Raw genomic sequence first — 14641 nt, forward strand, 5'->3', positions numbered from 1 at the left:
TAGATGGGGAGGCGGGGAAAATATTCAAACATTTTTCAATTATTTGACATTTATAACATGCTTAAACTGTATTTGAGACTAGGTTTGTGCACCAGTAGTAGTCTCAGACAGTTTGTCCCACTCCACAATGGCTGGCCAAAATGTTAAAACCATTTAAAGGGGGTTCTAACTACTAGAAATCTAGTCAATTTAGAAAATAGAGCCCTGGGACTACTTGTGTGAGAGAAGGTTTTCAGAATCAGGATGCATGTTATATAACTCTGATGGGGGTAGGGACAATCTATAGCACCAGTTTGGCTACCAGAGTTACGGTTACGGACGGGGGGGGAGAAATCCCTGTCCATGATGTCAGGCTAAGCAATACTAAAAATATGCTAGCCATAGTCCTATTTGAATACTAGCTTGTTTCTGTTTAGTGCTCCAAGTAGAACAGTGCCTATACTGCCTTGTGCTGCATTAAACCAACTAGTTCCTGTTCATGGTGTTCTGGAAAAGGTGGCTGCTTTGTTGAAGAAAAAGCATGTAAAGCATCCAGGTCATGCTAATATGTATAAAGATCCCGGCATGATCCAAAAGGCATTATTCCCACACCCAGTCAGTCAAACCAGGCACTGGCATGTGGTTCTAAATTTTAGGGGGGTGTTTATGTAATATATAATAAAATGAATGGCTTGTAGATGCATCGTCCAGTCACCCATGCAGAGAATGGAGCTACCTGCACACATACCAAACATGTGAGCAATACTCTATATATAGTTTCTTTAATGTCCCAAATCTACTTAGCTTCTTCATGCTTGGCCCTGGGCCCAACCCCTTTCCTCTGTCTCTCCTCATAACCCCCACATGTTGGAGGTTGTTTATTATTTGTACTATGGTAGCACTTAGAGGCCCAAACAAAATCAGGGCCCCAATGTGCTAGATCCTGTCCTTACATGTGTTTGGGAGACAGTTCCCTCTCCCAAAGAGCTTACAGTTGAAGTAGAAAAGAGAGTGGGAGAAGAAACAGAGGCATAAAGAGATTAAATGACCTGTCTATGACCCAGTCTCCCCCCTGGCTCCTTATCCAATCTGTTTTTCCTCAACCTATAGGCTCCCACTCCCCCTACCTCATTTCCCTCCCTCTTCTGTAGTCCTGGCCCAGTCTCCTCATCCAGCCAGTTGCAGTCTCCTCCCAGATCCCAATTCCCAGTCCCAGTTTCTGCCTACATCCCCCGCTCTCTAGTCCTGGTTTCCAGCCTCCCCCACCGGGCTCCTTGTCCCGATCTTTTACTCCTGCCTCTCCACAGGTTCAGCTTTTGTCCCCTATGCATTTGAGTCAGGCAGCTTCTTCCTCTAATGTGGCCTGGGCCTAATTGAAAGCACAGGAGAGACAATCTCCCTGCTCTCAGTTCTGGTGCCCAGACATGGCACAGTTTATAGCAGCTCAGAGCTGCAATTGCAGGGAAAGTCAGTTCATTCCAGGGCTGGAGCATGCTTGGTGTAGATGAAATCTTTAGGGAATTTAGCTACTAAAATCTAAGTCTGTTGAACATATGAAAAATGTGATCTTTCAAAGGCTTATAACTTGGCCAAATTTGGGTGGATTTTCACCAGCAAAAGGCTGACACATTCCTGACACAAAGGCCATCCACCTACCAAATTTCAAGACCCTTCCTCAAAGCATGAGGCTGGTAGAACTTTTCAAAGAACAGTTAAACAGAATTTAAGATGAGCAAAACAATTTTTTTCCCCCAAGTCTCATTCTTGGAAATGGCTAATCTGTTTTGGTTTAACTTTCCCCAAAATATTCAGACTCGGACAAGGCACACAGCATGGAAAATTTCAGCTCAGTTAGTTTGATGAAGTCAAAAGCAACAGAAAACAGGGTCTTATTATGGGAAGTGTCAGGCAACCTTAAAAATAGGTGATGCTTTCTGCCATGCCCACACTAAACACCATTGCTTTGTATTAACTCCTTTTCTTTTAGGGCCTGAGCCAATGTCCATTGAAGTAATTAGTACTATTTATTTGTATTATAGTAGTGCCTATGCCCCCTCAAACTGAGATTGGGGCTCCATTTTGCTAGGAACTGTAAGAGAGGGACCCTGCCCCAAAGATAGCTTACAATCTAAATGGACAATAGGAGGGAAAATAGGTAGGGTGACTTGCCTGAGGTGTGTGACAGCGTGTCACTGTCAGGGTGTGGAATAGAACAGAGCTCTCCTAAGTCTAAACAGCAGTTACCTACCTATCCGTTGTTTTCTGTATGGGAGACTCTTCATTGGGAATCTCTCCAATTATCTCAATAGGGGGTGGATCAGGCCTTTACATATTACTATTTGTGTCTGTGAGTGGAGGAGCCACCTTGATATGTGCTCGCACAGTGGAAGAGTAGAAAGTAACATAGATATTACCCTATCCTTAGGGATCATCTTTATTGTCATTTTGAATTTATATTTAAATTTTGGGAAAGAAACACAACCTCAATTTTGTAAGAATGGGGCCAGTGAAGAAACATCTGGTGTTTACCCTATATTCTGTGGAAGTGCAGCAAAAGCTGGCTACTTCATTCAAGCAAATCCAGCTGCGCTCATCTAATTACTTCTTTACATGTAGGCAGCAGAACGGTTTTCTATACCTATTTCTTTTTCTTTACCTGATCATTAAATTTCCCTCTTGCCTCAGTTTTTTTAAATGCAATCAGCATGCCAAGAAATCTGTCACCAAGGCGGATGATACAGTTGGTGTGAACTGGATGCTTAGGAAGAAATTTTCTATCTTGATTCTTGAATGTAGGAAGTTTATTCTTTAAAAAATTGAAATTTTTTTGTGTTATTTATACTGAATGTTTCTTGCTCATTGAAGAGAGATGATTCTTTGCTTAAAGGTGGGGAAATGGCTTTTTTTTTAAAAGTGATATAAATACAACAAGGTTTGGGGAAAACAATCAAAGCTCTTCAATAATTTTGATGTAAAAGGAAGCTTTCTAGAGCCAACCATTTCCACTAACTGAAATATTTTAATTACTAATAGATGTTGCAATCACTGCTAAAGATAACGCTAATCCTTTAACCTAGATAGTTGGCTTTATGGGTGAAAGAGCGGTGTCCAGAGCTGGAGAGTCTGCCAATAATTGCATTTCATAAAGAATTTTCTCTAACGAGTTTCTCTTTAATTTCCCTGCAGTGCCGTTTCCCTTTCGCATTGCACTGCAGGATACTCACTTAAGGGTACTCTCAATGATCGAATCGCTGAGGTCTGAAAATAATAAACCCCTTCTCCCAGTTCGCATAGTAGTAAAAGTGCACCACCGTTTTAGGAAGCACGCAGCCCTCTGCACTGGAAACCTGAGCGATTTCTTTGGGTTGCTTTGCTCTTCGTTCTAGGTTCAATACAGCTCAGATAAGCATCTGACTTCGGCCAGGATTTGCACTGGATAAACAATTTTATGAAGAGCCTGATGTTTGTTTCAAAAAAAAAATCTCTCTCCTAGAATCCAAGCTGGAATGGTTTTTAGGGTAATTGTTTGGCAATGGGGATTAGAAATCTCCCCTGAATTTCCCCTACGTATCCTGGTGATAAAGGGCACTTTAAAGTCCCTCTCACAGTGAATGAGCTCCAGTTAAATATTTCAAGAACTTCTTTACATGGTTTCCTCTGATGCATGTACTGTTGGGACATCTGTCTTCTATACCTAATAAAGTAGTCTAGATTTAAAATGAACTTCATTGGATTGCTTTGAAACTATAGGCACATATGGCTCATAATTAGCTGGATATCTCTTATAGTTAAATGATTTTTTTCTCTCTCTCTGCCCATTCGCATCAATAATAGAAGCAAACAAAGTTCCAATTGTTCCCTGTTGCGGGACATTATGTGCCTGAATAAATGGATGTTGGCTGTGTCTACATGGATTTGCCATATGGCTACAAAGGCCAGAAGAATAGGGGCAGTGTGCTTTGTGATGGGAATAAGAAGAAGGCAGTGCCAAGCTGGGTGGAGCAGGAGATTCTAAAGGAGAAGCAGGGCTGCACACCTTCCAAAAGATAAGGACTGGGGGGGGGGGGAGCAAAAATAAATACAAAAAATATTTTCTCTTTTACCACAAACGCAAGACCAAGTCATTCAAACAGAGGGCCACTCTCACTGGTTGGGTACAGGCCCTGCCGGGAAATTAAAATTGCATGGTGGGGGGGGGGGAGGAGAGAGAAAGTCGGGACTGGAAAATTCATAAAAACAAAGACTGACTAGACTCAATTCTGTGTGCGCGGAGAAACGCTCTGTGGTGGATTCTGTACAAGTGAGCGGAGACGCTCATTGTGCCTCTCCCATTCTAGCGCTCCAAGCTTTTCCCAGCGCTTCCTGCTAGCAGTCCTTCGAAACAATTGCGTTGGGGTAAAGAAAATGAGCGTTTAACACAAATAAATAAACTCCCTTGAAACCTCCAACGCTTTCTGCCTTGGGGTGGGTTTTTGCACCTTTGTGCAAACTGTGGCTCCGCCATACGAGGTCTTTGAAGGCTACACAGAGTATGGATCTTTCATTTCAGAAGGTCCTATTATTAGTAAGACGCGGAGACAATGGAAGTCCCAAAGGCACCTGCTTCCATGAAAGCAAGAGAAAAGCCCATAAATCCTGGAGGATCCAGCTGCCTCCCTCCGTGTATTGCTGGCTTTTCATAAGAAAGGGAAAAGCTTTTTTTTCTTTTCTTTTCTTTTCAAAGGAGAAGATCGTTTTGAATCAGGACCCATTGATGCAGGCACCATAAAATCTAGTTCTGATTAAGTGATCATCTCGTTTTGAGGTAATCAATGTTACGCACGGGGCTCGCGTGATTGACTTTGAAATAAAGGTGATTGCCTTTCGGGCAAAACGTGCTGGCCGCTGGAAGCTTTATTCCTCCTCCCTGGCATCGTGAAATAGTGGCTTTGATCGCTAATAGGAGTCAGGGACTTGTCCGCACAACCGCTGCAGGAGTGCATGGCAGGAGGCTGCAAAGCATGTGAAACCGCAGTCCTCAGCCAGACGGACCGCGGCGCTTGTGCTATTTGGGGATTTTGTAGGGGGAAAGGAGGAGTGTTTGAACGGAAGCCGGGCCTAAACGGGGGCTGGGGGAAGGAATGAATCGGGAACGTCTCCTTCTCCTGACTGGGCAACCCGGATCCTTCTGCCCCGGATTCTCTCCGTCCTCGGCCCCTGGATCTCTTGCTCCTTTCCCGGGTCTTTGCCCTGTCTCCAAATCCTTCTGTGCTTCCCCAGCTCCCCACACAGTGGATCAGCTCAGCTAAAGCTTCCTTCACCGCCAGCCACTTTTCTCCCTGCCTAAGGTTAGCCCAGGATTTAAAACTGCGCCCCTCTCAGCTAGCGCTGAGACATTAATTGGGGAACCGCAAGTTTCAGCTCAGCGGTATAAATCAGCAGCTGGATTTAACTTGGGGAGAGGGGCAGGACAGAGATTTCAATTCGCCAGATTAAATACAGCGATGTTTAGAGGGGAGGAGTCAAAAGGGTCACTAAACCACTTATGAGTATTTTATAGGTACATAAAGGCTAATATAATCCAACCTCAGAAATTACCGTAAAAACCAAAGGAAATTCAGCTGCTAAAACTCCATGTAAGCGTTACCTTAAGAGCCTGCATTAAACCACATGGGCAAGAGATTTCAGATGGGAAATGTGGGTTGACTCCTCATTCCTACGTGTGAGTGAAACTGTTGGAAACCTGGCTGGCATTTGGCCGTCAACTCTGTCAGGTCCTTGGTAGTCTACAACGTTAAACCCCTGCCTTTGCAGCCTCTTCTATGCTATTGTGTTTGCTTGCACCGATATTGACAGTTTTTAAAAAAAAATTATCAAACGTTTACTAGGAAAACGTACTGACCACACACACCCACTTTCAAACTAATTTTTTGTATAGTTTACCTAATTACACTGAGCTACAACTTGTGTGTGTATATGTTTTCAAGTTATGTAAGTGCAGAAAATCCTGAAAATAATATCCAGCCATTCAAAACTGGTAAATCTAAATAATTTAAAGAAAAATTAGTGACAATTTATATATATATATATATATATAGTCACAGAATACTATGCCCGGAAGGCTTTTTAGACCTGCTTTACAACCTTCCTTCCCACCCCATATATATATATATATAGAGAGAGAGAGAGAGAGAATGCTAATGCTGCCTGGATTGTGAGTAATTTCCATGTGTAGATTTTAAAGTGGGGTTATTTTGGTAATAGTCCCCCATGTTTTCAACCTCATCAGGGCTGCAGAGGTAGTGTACTTAATTGACAATAGGTTGTGATATTTGTCCATTTTTGTGACAAAATAGGCAGTAAAATGTTAATACTAAAATGTTGATTTATGGCTTTTTAATAACTAGACCCTATGTTATAGTTAACAAGCACGATTGTATGTTACCATTTCTATTACAGACTATATTTTTCAGGATTTATAGCTGACTCATAAGCACATAGTCTCGATTTAAATTGCTATACCAGGAAGCACTTTCTTGCAATTAAGATGTTGTGTTCCAATACAACAGTGAATCAAATACAAGTTAAGGGTTTTTTGTTTTTGTAGTTTACAAAGCTATTGCTGGGCATGTGGTCTTTTGATGCATACAATACTGTGATGCCAGATAATGCTGTGTAAAATTTTTTAAATATATAAACTTTCCAAACAAGAGCAGAAAGGCTCCATCTATTGTGTCAAAGATTAAGAACTCCCTAAATGCATTGACACAGCAGAGGAGCCACTATGGTTTATCATGCTACTGATCTGTAAATAATGGGTCACTGGAAGATTTTTGAATCAGACCATTCAAATCCTTGCAAATGGTGTGTGGGTGTGTCAAAGCTTGGCACACGGTAGTGGTACTTGAAGCGCCTGACAGTGTCATCCTACAGTTGCACTTTGGGCAGATTTAACTGCAGCATAAGTGGGTTTAAAAAATAGCCATTAGAGCTAATTTTATATGGATGGCAAGATGCTTTACAAAATAAATATCCCTCCCCACAAAGAGGGAGCATGAAACAATGCTAAAAGGCATTGTATTGAACATAAATTCAGTCTTCTCCTGAACTAAATGGGCCAGAACTTTGTCTAGACCTGTATGTAAATGTTATCTATATGAATTATAAAAGCAAGGCTTGAGGGATTGTAACTTTTTGTTAATGTAGTGTATTTTAGATTCTGCGAATCAGATAATTGGTTCATGCTAACTCCAGCAGTGGCTACAACCCTACTGGTTTAGAGAAAGTTAAACTCCTCTATACCATGGACAGCTAATCAACTGTGTACTTACAGTATATGGGGGAATAGAATTGTGCCTCTAACAATCTTCACCACTAGAAAAAATCTGTTATGCTACACAATACGTACGGATGAGGCACTGAGACACAAAGTGTTTTTTAAATATTTATAGTGGCTGGTGGGGTGGTGCACATTTTTATCCTGAGATTCTTTGTACCACAATCCTTGTGTTCTTTGAGCACCTTACTTTACAAAGGTATGGAAATTGGCCTTGTTTTGTAGTGTCCCCCTGCCCCAGCAGCTGTGGAGTGTGAGAATGAATGAGTTAGTGGAATGGAAAGACAGTTTGAGTTCTAAGGAGTAACTTTAAGCTTACACAGGTGTTTTCTAATGTTTGCAAACTAGGGCATTTTCTGTCACTTGTGTTCCACTAGATGTTTCCTTAATACGAATTAACAGCAATAGATTTTGGACTCCTTTTTTTTTTTTTATTTGAACTTTGTGGCATTATTTGCAATGGCAGTGGTACAGACCGGCTCAGGAACCATTGAAACAGATGTCTTCAAGTAAAAACTAAATTTTTTGATTTATAGCTACATTTTGTGAATGCAAAAAAAAAACCCACTATAAAAATAAATTTACATTTTGTAAATAAAAGCAAATATAGTGCCCTTTGGCTTAACCAAAAGAAAAAAAAACAAACAGCCTATTGGGTATCAACCAACGTTATCCACATTTGACATAAATAGAAAATATAAGTTAGTATAACTCTTAAAAAAAATTTGTACAAATATACATTTTTTTTTTTTGCACTGAGAGATCAGCAAAGGTTAAACATTTCATATAAATGACTTTAAAGCTTTACACTTCTGGCCAGTGTACTCACATTAGGCATAATACATTTATATATAAAACGCAATACATTGCACAGTTGTAAATTAACACTGCTCCGTCCGTGGCTGTAGTCAGAGCTACTCTCACTACATGCAGTTCCTTGTGTGGGAGAGGGTGTAGGGAGCCCAGATCTTAATCCTCCTTGCTCCAGCTCCCTTGAGAGTTGCCCCTTGCCGAAGCGTGGGCAGAACAGCCGCTGGGCTCCGCGCCTCCAGAGACGAAGCAAAATCTCCCTTAGGGTGTCATAGTGCAAAATCTGAGGAGAAAAGGGGGGAAGGGAAGCGAAGCGAAGCAGCCCTATGAATTTCAGGAACATCCACTGAAAGTAACCGCGACTGCTGCTCCCAGCAGCCACAGACAGAGCCCCCGGCGGCCACAAAGTAACTCAGCCGACCCCGCCCCATCTGCCCCTCCATCTCGGCGAATGAGTCAGCGAAACCAGCTCCTTCCCAGCTCACCCATCAGCGGGGAGGGGCTTGCACAAGGGCGGGGCGGCCCCGGCTCCCCCCGGGGAAGTGGCTTCCCGTGTGCGTTGGCAGAGGGGGGCGGCAGCCTGGCCCGCCTTCCAAGGGGACCCGCCCCCCAGCTTTTGGTGAGATTCAGGCCCCGCTCCTGGGTTGGCGGCGCGCACGCCCCGCGGAGAGGCGTTCCGTGGGGCCCCGCTGCGCAGCGCCAGGCCGGACACGGCCCTCGCCCCAGGCCCGGCCCAGCAGCACCCTCCCGAGGCCCGCCCCGCCGCTGGGCAGCAGCAGCAGCCGCCCTCCTCCTTCTGCCGCCGCGGCTGGGTTTTGTGGCTCGGGGGGCCGCCCGCCCGCCCGCCGGGGGCTCGCTCTGGTCTCCGGGGAGGGCGCTCACCTGGTTCACCGCAGCCGCTTCCGGGGCGTCTGCTCGGCGGGCACGGTGGGCGCTGAGGCGGGACACCCGCCGGGATGGTCGCAGGCCGCTTTGGAGTCCCCCGGCCTTTTCCGCTTGACAAAGAAATCTAGGGACCCAAGGCAGGAGCGAGGCGTTACACACACCCACGCACCCCGGCCGCCGCCGCCGCCGCCTACCCCCCAGGGGCGGCCCCCGCGGCGGGGACGGACGGACACACGAACGTGTTCCTGCAGCAGCCGGGCCCCGCCCTGCCCGGGCCCCCGCATAACAGTGCGCACGGGAGGCCTGGCGGCTCTTGACTCCCCCTCTCTGCCTCGGGGGAGGGTTGCAGCTGGGTCGGGTTTGTTTACTTCGCCGGCCCGCAGCGCGCAATGTGCTGTGTAAGCGTTTCCCCGGCCGGGCGCCGAGCCCGGCCCCAGCGAGCTGCGCCGCGAGCCTTTTCGCGGAGCGAGCGAAGCCCGGGGCCCTTTAAACCCCAGGGGCAGGCAGGGGGATTGAAGCGCAGAGAGCCCGACAGGGGGGAGGGTTGCGCCCGTGCCGTGCGCGGGGCATGCCCCAGCCTTACCTGTGATGTGGGCTGCGCTGGAGGACGAGACCCTTTTGAGCGCCGCTGGCGCGCAGGGTGCGGGTTTGATTGTAATCCCTGAGTAGTTGTTGAGCTGATCGGATCGGTTCTCCTGGTTGAGCCGCTCTTTACCCCCCGCGATAGTGCTTTCCAGGGCTGCCGTCTTACCCTGGGGGCTGGGGGAGGAGGACGCGGACACCACCAGCTCCTGGTGAGGGTCCCTGGGGTTAACCCCCGCGGGAGTGTCCATGCCCCCCAGAGCTGGCTTGGACCTGACCAGCAGCACCGGGAAGCGGCACCTCCCGACCTGCAGCGTCTCCCGGTAGAAAGCGGGCACCGATCCTCCTTCCACCTCTTCCCACTGCAGCCTGCCCGGGCCGTCCAGCGGGGTGTCGGTCTGGAAGTTGTAGTCCCACCGCCTCTGGTCATCCTCGCTGATCTCCCGTAGTTTGCTCTTCAGCTCCCGGCTCAGCTCTTCGTGATCCACGGGGCCAAAGAGGTTCCGGCAGACCCCCGTGCGGGCGTGCAAGGGGAAAGTCCTGCGGGCGGCCAAGCGCTCCAGAGCCGAGGCGCTGGAGAGGTGCACGTTGGACATGATGGTCCTGCTGCTTCGCCCAGGGAAGGCAGGGACCCAAACGTGGTGCTCCTGGGGAGAAAGGGGCTGTGATTTCCACCCGTCCCCGCTCGATGGGCAGCCAGCACAACCAGCCTGGAACCTCGGCAGTCTGCTGGTGAGCCTGGGGCTGCCTCGCTTTTAAAGCCCTCACCAAGTTAGAGCAAAACATCTATTAGCATAATAGTATTTCTCTTTAATAACACTGCTGCCATTGGTGGAGGCTCCACTGTCCCCTTGGGTGTAATACCTCGATCTCCGCTCCCCATTGGCTGAAGGAGAAACGGTGGCGGGGCGCCAAAAGTGGCAAGATCCCTGCCATTGGTCAGCAGGACCTGCCAGTCTGAGTTATATAGTGGCGATTGTGGGGGGCGGGGGTTGAGATTTAAAGAGAAGGGAGGTTGAGTAACGTGATACCCAGCCTGCAAACAGGTCCCTGCCCCCTTTGTTTGCAGGCAGCGGTGGCTGGTGCTGCTGCTGTGTGATTGCTTTTTTTTTTTTTTTTACATTTAGGAGCCAGTCACAGAATGGAGTCGCTGGGTTTCCGGAGGGAGACGCTTAGATTTGTTTAATTTGGGCTTTTTAAAAAGGCAAGTGGGTTTAAAAGAAAAGGGTTTGAAGAAATCTATATGGCAGTATGATGGACAAAAAGTTGTCAGGAAAAACTAGTACAAAACAAAGCTTGATGTATGTAGATTTCAAAACAAGGGAAAGGATGTTTTTTAAAAGGCTTTTTTTATAGTCACTTGGAAGTAATAAGTTACTAGACATGTTTTTGCTTTACAGAGTAGAAGCATTGCATATGAAAACCACAGCTTTTTTGCCTGTCTTAACTTTAAAACCCATATAATACACACACGTTTGTGTGCTGTAGATGAGCTAATCTTACTATTGTGTTGCCAGGAATCAGCTGACTTGTCCTTTACATTTTCTGCCGATCGTTGCAATCATTGCTTTTTGTTGTGATGGGGGAGGGGAAGAGAATCTTACAAGGTGCTCCAACCAGAATGGGCTTTCTTTAATGCTCCTCTGCACAGAAGCAAACAAGGGAAAAGATCAACTTTACAGTGGTTTGCAGGTTAGGGAGCACTCTTCTCACTCCTACACATTGCTACTGCCTCTGTGAAGCCTGTGCTTTTGACTGGCTCAGGGGTGGCCAACCTGAGCCTGAGAAGGAGCCAGAATGTACCAGTGTACATTGCCAGAGCCACAGTAATACATCAGCAGCGCCGCCCCCCCCCCATCAGCTCCCCCACCCCTGCTCCCAGCACCTCCCACCCACCCACCAGCAGCCCTGCTGATCAGCACCTCCCCCTCCCTCCCTGCACGTCCTGATCAGCTGCAGGAGGCTCAGGGGAGGGGGGCGGGAAAGGGTGGAGTGGGGGCAGGGCCTGTGGCAGAGCCAGGGGTTGAGTAGTGAGCACCCTCCGGCACATTGGAAAGTTGGTTCCTGTAGCTCCAGCCCGGGAGTCGGTGCCTGTACAAGGAGCCGCATATTAACTTCTGAAGAGCCGCATGTGGCTCCGGAGCCACAGGTTGGCCACCCCTGGACTGGCTCATCTTTTTTTGCTGCTTTCATAAGAAGAGTGAGGAGGATGAATGTTTAATTGCATGTGAATGTGGTGTTTGTGAAAAGTGTCCATTTGAGTGAGCAATGGAGACTTGAAGTCCTGTCTCTATCCAGCAAACAGGTACAGAGCAGGAAGCAGTTAACTGTTGCCTCTCCACCCTGATAAGGGGGAGCATTCTTCTTAATGTGGCAGAAGATGATTCAGTTTCCATGTGCCCTAGACCATTGGAGAGCTGATGATCAGTACTGAGTTGGGCCAGACTGGAAATGGAAAACTAGAGGTGAAAGGCTCTGCATCTCATTATCAGTTCCAAGAGCCAGGCAGTGCCCTTGAGCAGAAGGAAAACCTTTTCTTTTAAACATTTTTCTACCCTTTAATCCCCACTGCTGTGAAGCAGCGGGCCTCAGATCAGCCATTGAGGCCACTGGGTTCCAAAGCCTTAGCAGTGAGGACGTTGGCCACATGGAGGGTGAGCAGACAGTGAGGTCATTGGTGGGTAATGCCTCCAGTGTCACTTTGAATGTGGAGACAGTTCTCAGATTGTCAGATGTCAAGGCAAGGCATAGAGGCCACTCATTGCCATATCTCTAGTGTTACATGATATCTGCATCCATAAGGAGAGGCTGGAAATGTCTGTTGTCCTCACTCAAGTCCCTAGACTCCTATGTAAAGAGAAATATTCAACATCCAAGTCCAGTAAGGGTCACAGATGTGATTTGAGCAGCACAGAGCCTGCCAAGGACATATGCAATGCTCCTCCTCAGGCTGAGGAGTAAAAGGAGGCTAAAGGCAATTTTGACCCCTTGAATTCAACATTTTCTGATAACCAAGGGACTGGCAACCCTGCTTAGTGATAAAGGTCAGCAGTTGTTTAACGTAAAGAAGCTAAAACAATTAAAGTCTTCAGACTGAAGACCCCTAATATCCATGTAGCAACTTTATTTACTATTTGGTTGTGCTAGTAGGTAATGTTGTCAGATGAAGACACAGATGACCTTTCCAGGACAATATAGGAATCATACAGGAACATGACCAACTCATGGTACATATGGATCAGTCCTGTTAGGATCACAGGAAGGGTAGGATAGTTCCCATAAGGGATACAAAGGTAATTTTTAAAAGATGTCTGAAGAGTTATGGCCTTGTCAGATATGCTTGAATGCTTAAGTAAACGAGTGAAACTAGCCAGCAGTAGTATTGGAGGAAATGTTACTTCATGGGTTTTTCCTCATTGAAGTAGACTCCAAGAAGACCGTATTCCATTTGGAAGATGGTCTGCAGGCCAAAGAGAAGCTGTTCAGTGAACAGTTCATACAAAGGCTATCTTGGTTCATTGGCACGAACAGTTCACCTCATTAGACAACATCGAAGCGTCAGAAAGGTTTTTGATAGGGAAGAAAGAAGCAGAGGTTGCTCACCAGCAAGGCCTTCAGTGGCAACAGATGAACCCAATATTATTTCCCTTTCCTTAGCAACCTTTCAGGGGAGCTTCATGAATGGGTTGATTGAAGCCAGTTCAGCCTCAGCCTACAGATGAGCATTATATGGGTATCCTTTTCATCATTAGTCCACTGGCAAAAAGGGGCAGGATTCATTCTCCCCCTCCTTCTCCTGCACCCCCAAGACTTGAAAAAAAACTTATCAGTGATTTATGAGCCCTGCAGACAGTAACCAATCTGCAGATCTTGTTCTCAGAAACCCTGCACCAGAATTCTTCCTTGCACTTAGTTTCACTAAGGCAGAAGCTAGTTTGCTCTACAGCGAGAGAGGTACATTCAGCAGGTGCTGCCTCCATTATAAACCTTTCTCAGCAACCTGTTTCTGCTTGGAAAGAAAACAGGATCATCTGACAGAATTACATATTCTGGTGGCACTTTAGAGACTAACCAATTTATTTGAGCATAAGCTTTCGTGAGCTACAGCTCACTTCATCGGATGTTTTTGCAGATACAGCCTAACACGGCTGCTACTCTGAAACCTGTCATGTACTGGTGGTGACCTATGTCAAGGGTAAGGATTCTTTCCCAAGGAAATTAGATGGTGTGCTTCATTCTAAAAGACCTATGCCTGGTATTTCTGAGTGAAGTACGCTCTGAAGTTTTTACAATCCAGCAGAGACAACAAAGGCAAGTAGTTCACTTGCTATAATTCTTTCTGATATTAGCCTTTTGGTGCTTCACCAAAAAAAAAAAGAAAGAAAAATCATAAAAGTGATGATGGTAGCCTGGGGTTGCACAGTGTATTTGCACAGATAAGGAACATTTTAAGTGGTGTTGTAAGTTACCTAAGGACTAGAGGCTTAGTTATAATTTACAAGCAGTCTCTCCTTACGCATTTCCAGAATGTAGTGTTTCGGAATGGGATAGTATCCCTTTAAATAGTTTGTGAGACCTCTAGAGGTCTCTGTGTTCTATATTTTAAAAACCAGCCACAGCAGCACGATGTATAAGTAACTAGACCTTCTGTATATTTAGTAAACATGATATTTGGAACCCCACTGTGTCTGTATGATTTCTACATATTACTTTGTTGTGCGAAGAGCAAAAGACAACACTGGAGTTAACATTTCTGGGCTTGTTGATTCCTCCCAAGGACTGCTAAGACTTCTGTCTTCCAAGGTGTGAAAAATAAGGAAACAATGAGAAGCGTGTTGCATATGGATTTGGTGTCAGAGAGAGAGATTACCAGATTCCTAGGCCTTCTCTCTGCTTCTGTCCAATCTTCCCAGGCTGCCTGTACCATCTTGAAGTTGGAAAGGGGTGTTTGGGTCAATTGGATAAAGTACAGGGAGAAAAATCCCTCTATTTCAGTGGTTCTCAAACTAGGGCCGCCCCTTGTTCAGGGAAAGCCCCTGGCAGGATGGGCCGGTTTGTTTACCTGCTGCG

At 46.2% G+C, this 14641-nt stretch overlaps 2 protein-coding genes across 4 annotated transcripts in view; one reads left to right on the forward strand and one right to left on the reverse strand.

Moving 5' to 3' along the window:
- Positions 1-7703: 7703 nt before the first annotated feature.
- Positions 7704-10167, reverse strand: CDKN1C (cyclin dependent kinase inhibitor 1C). Its single transcript, XM_048855176.2, has 3 exons — positions 9573-10167; positions 8987-9113; positions 7704-8387 (listed from the first exon to the last, which is right to left on the reverse strand). The coding sequence occupies exons 1-2, from the start codon at positions 10165-10167 to the stop codon at positions 8992-8994; spliced, it is 717 nt and encodes a 238-aa protein (XP_048711133.2). The 3' UTR covers positions 7704-8387; positions 8987-8991.
- A 10-nt stretch (positions 10168-10177) lies between these two features.
- SLC67A1 (solute carrier family 67 member 1) overlaps positions 10178-14641 on the forward strand; it is a 135926-nt gene continuing 131462 nt past the window's right edge. For all 3 annotated transcript variants that reach the window (XM_075129331.1, XM_075129334.1, XM_075129333.1), the window contains exon 1: positions 10178-10303. The gene's annotated coding sequence lies outside the window, so the exon portion shown is untranslated. The remainder of the gene's footprint in view (positions 10304-14641) is intronic.

Source organism: Caretta caretta, chromosome 6 (genome assembly GCF_965140235.1).
Source record: "Caretta caretta isolate rCarCar2 chromosome 6, rCarCar1.hap1, whole genome shotgun sequence".
Lineage (NCBI taxonomy): Eukaryota > Metazoa > Chordata > Testudines > Cheloniidae > Caretta > Caretta caretta.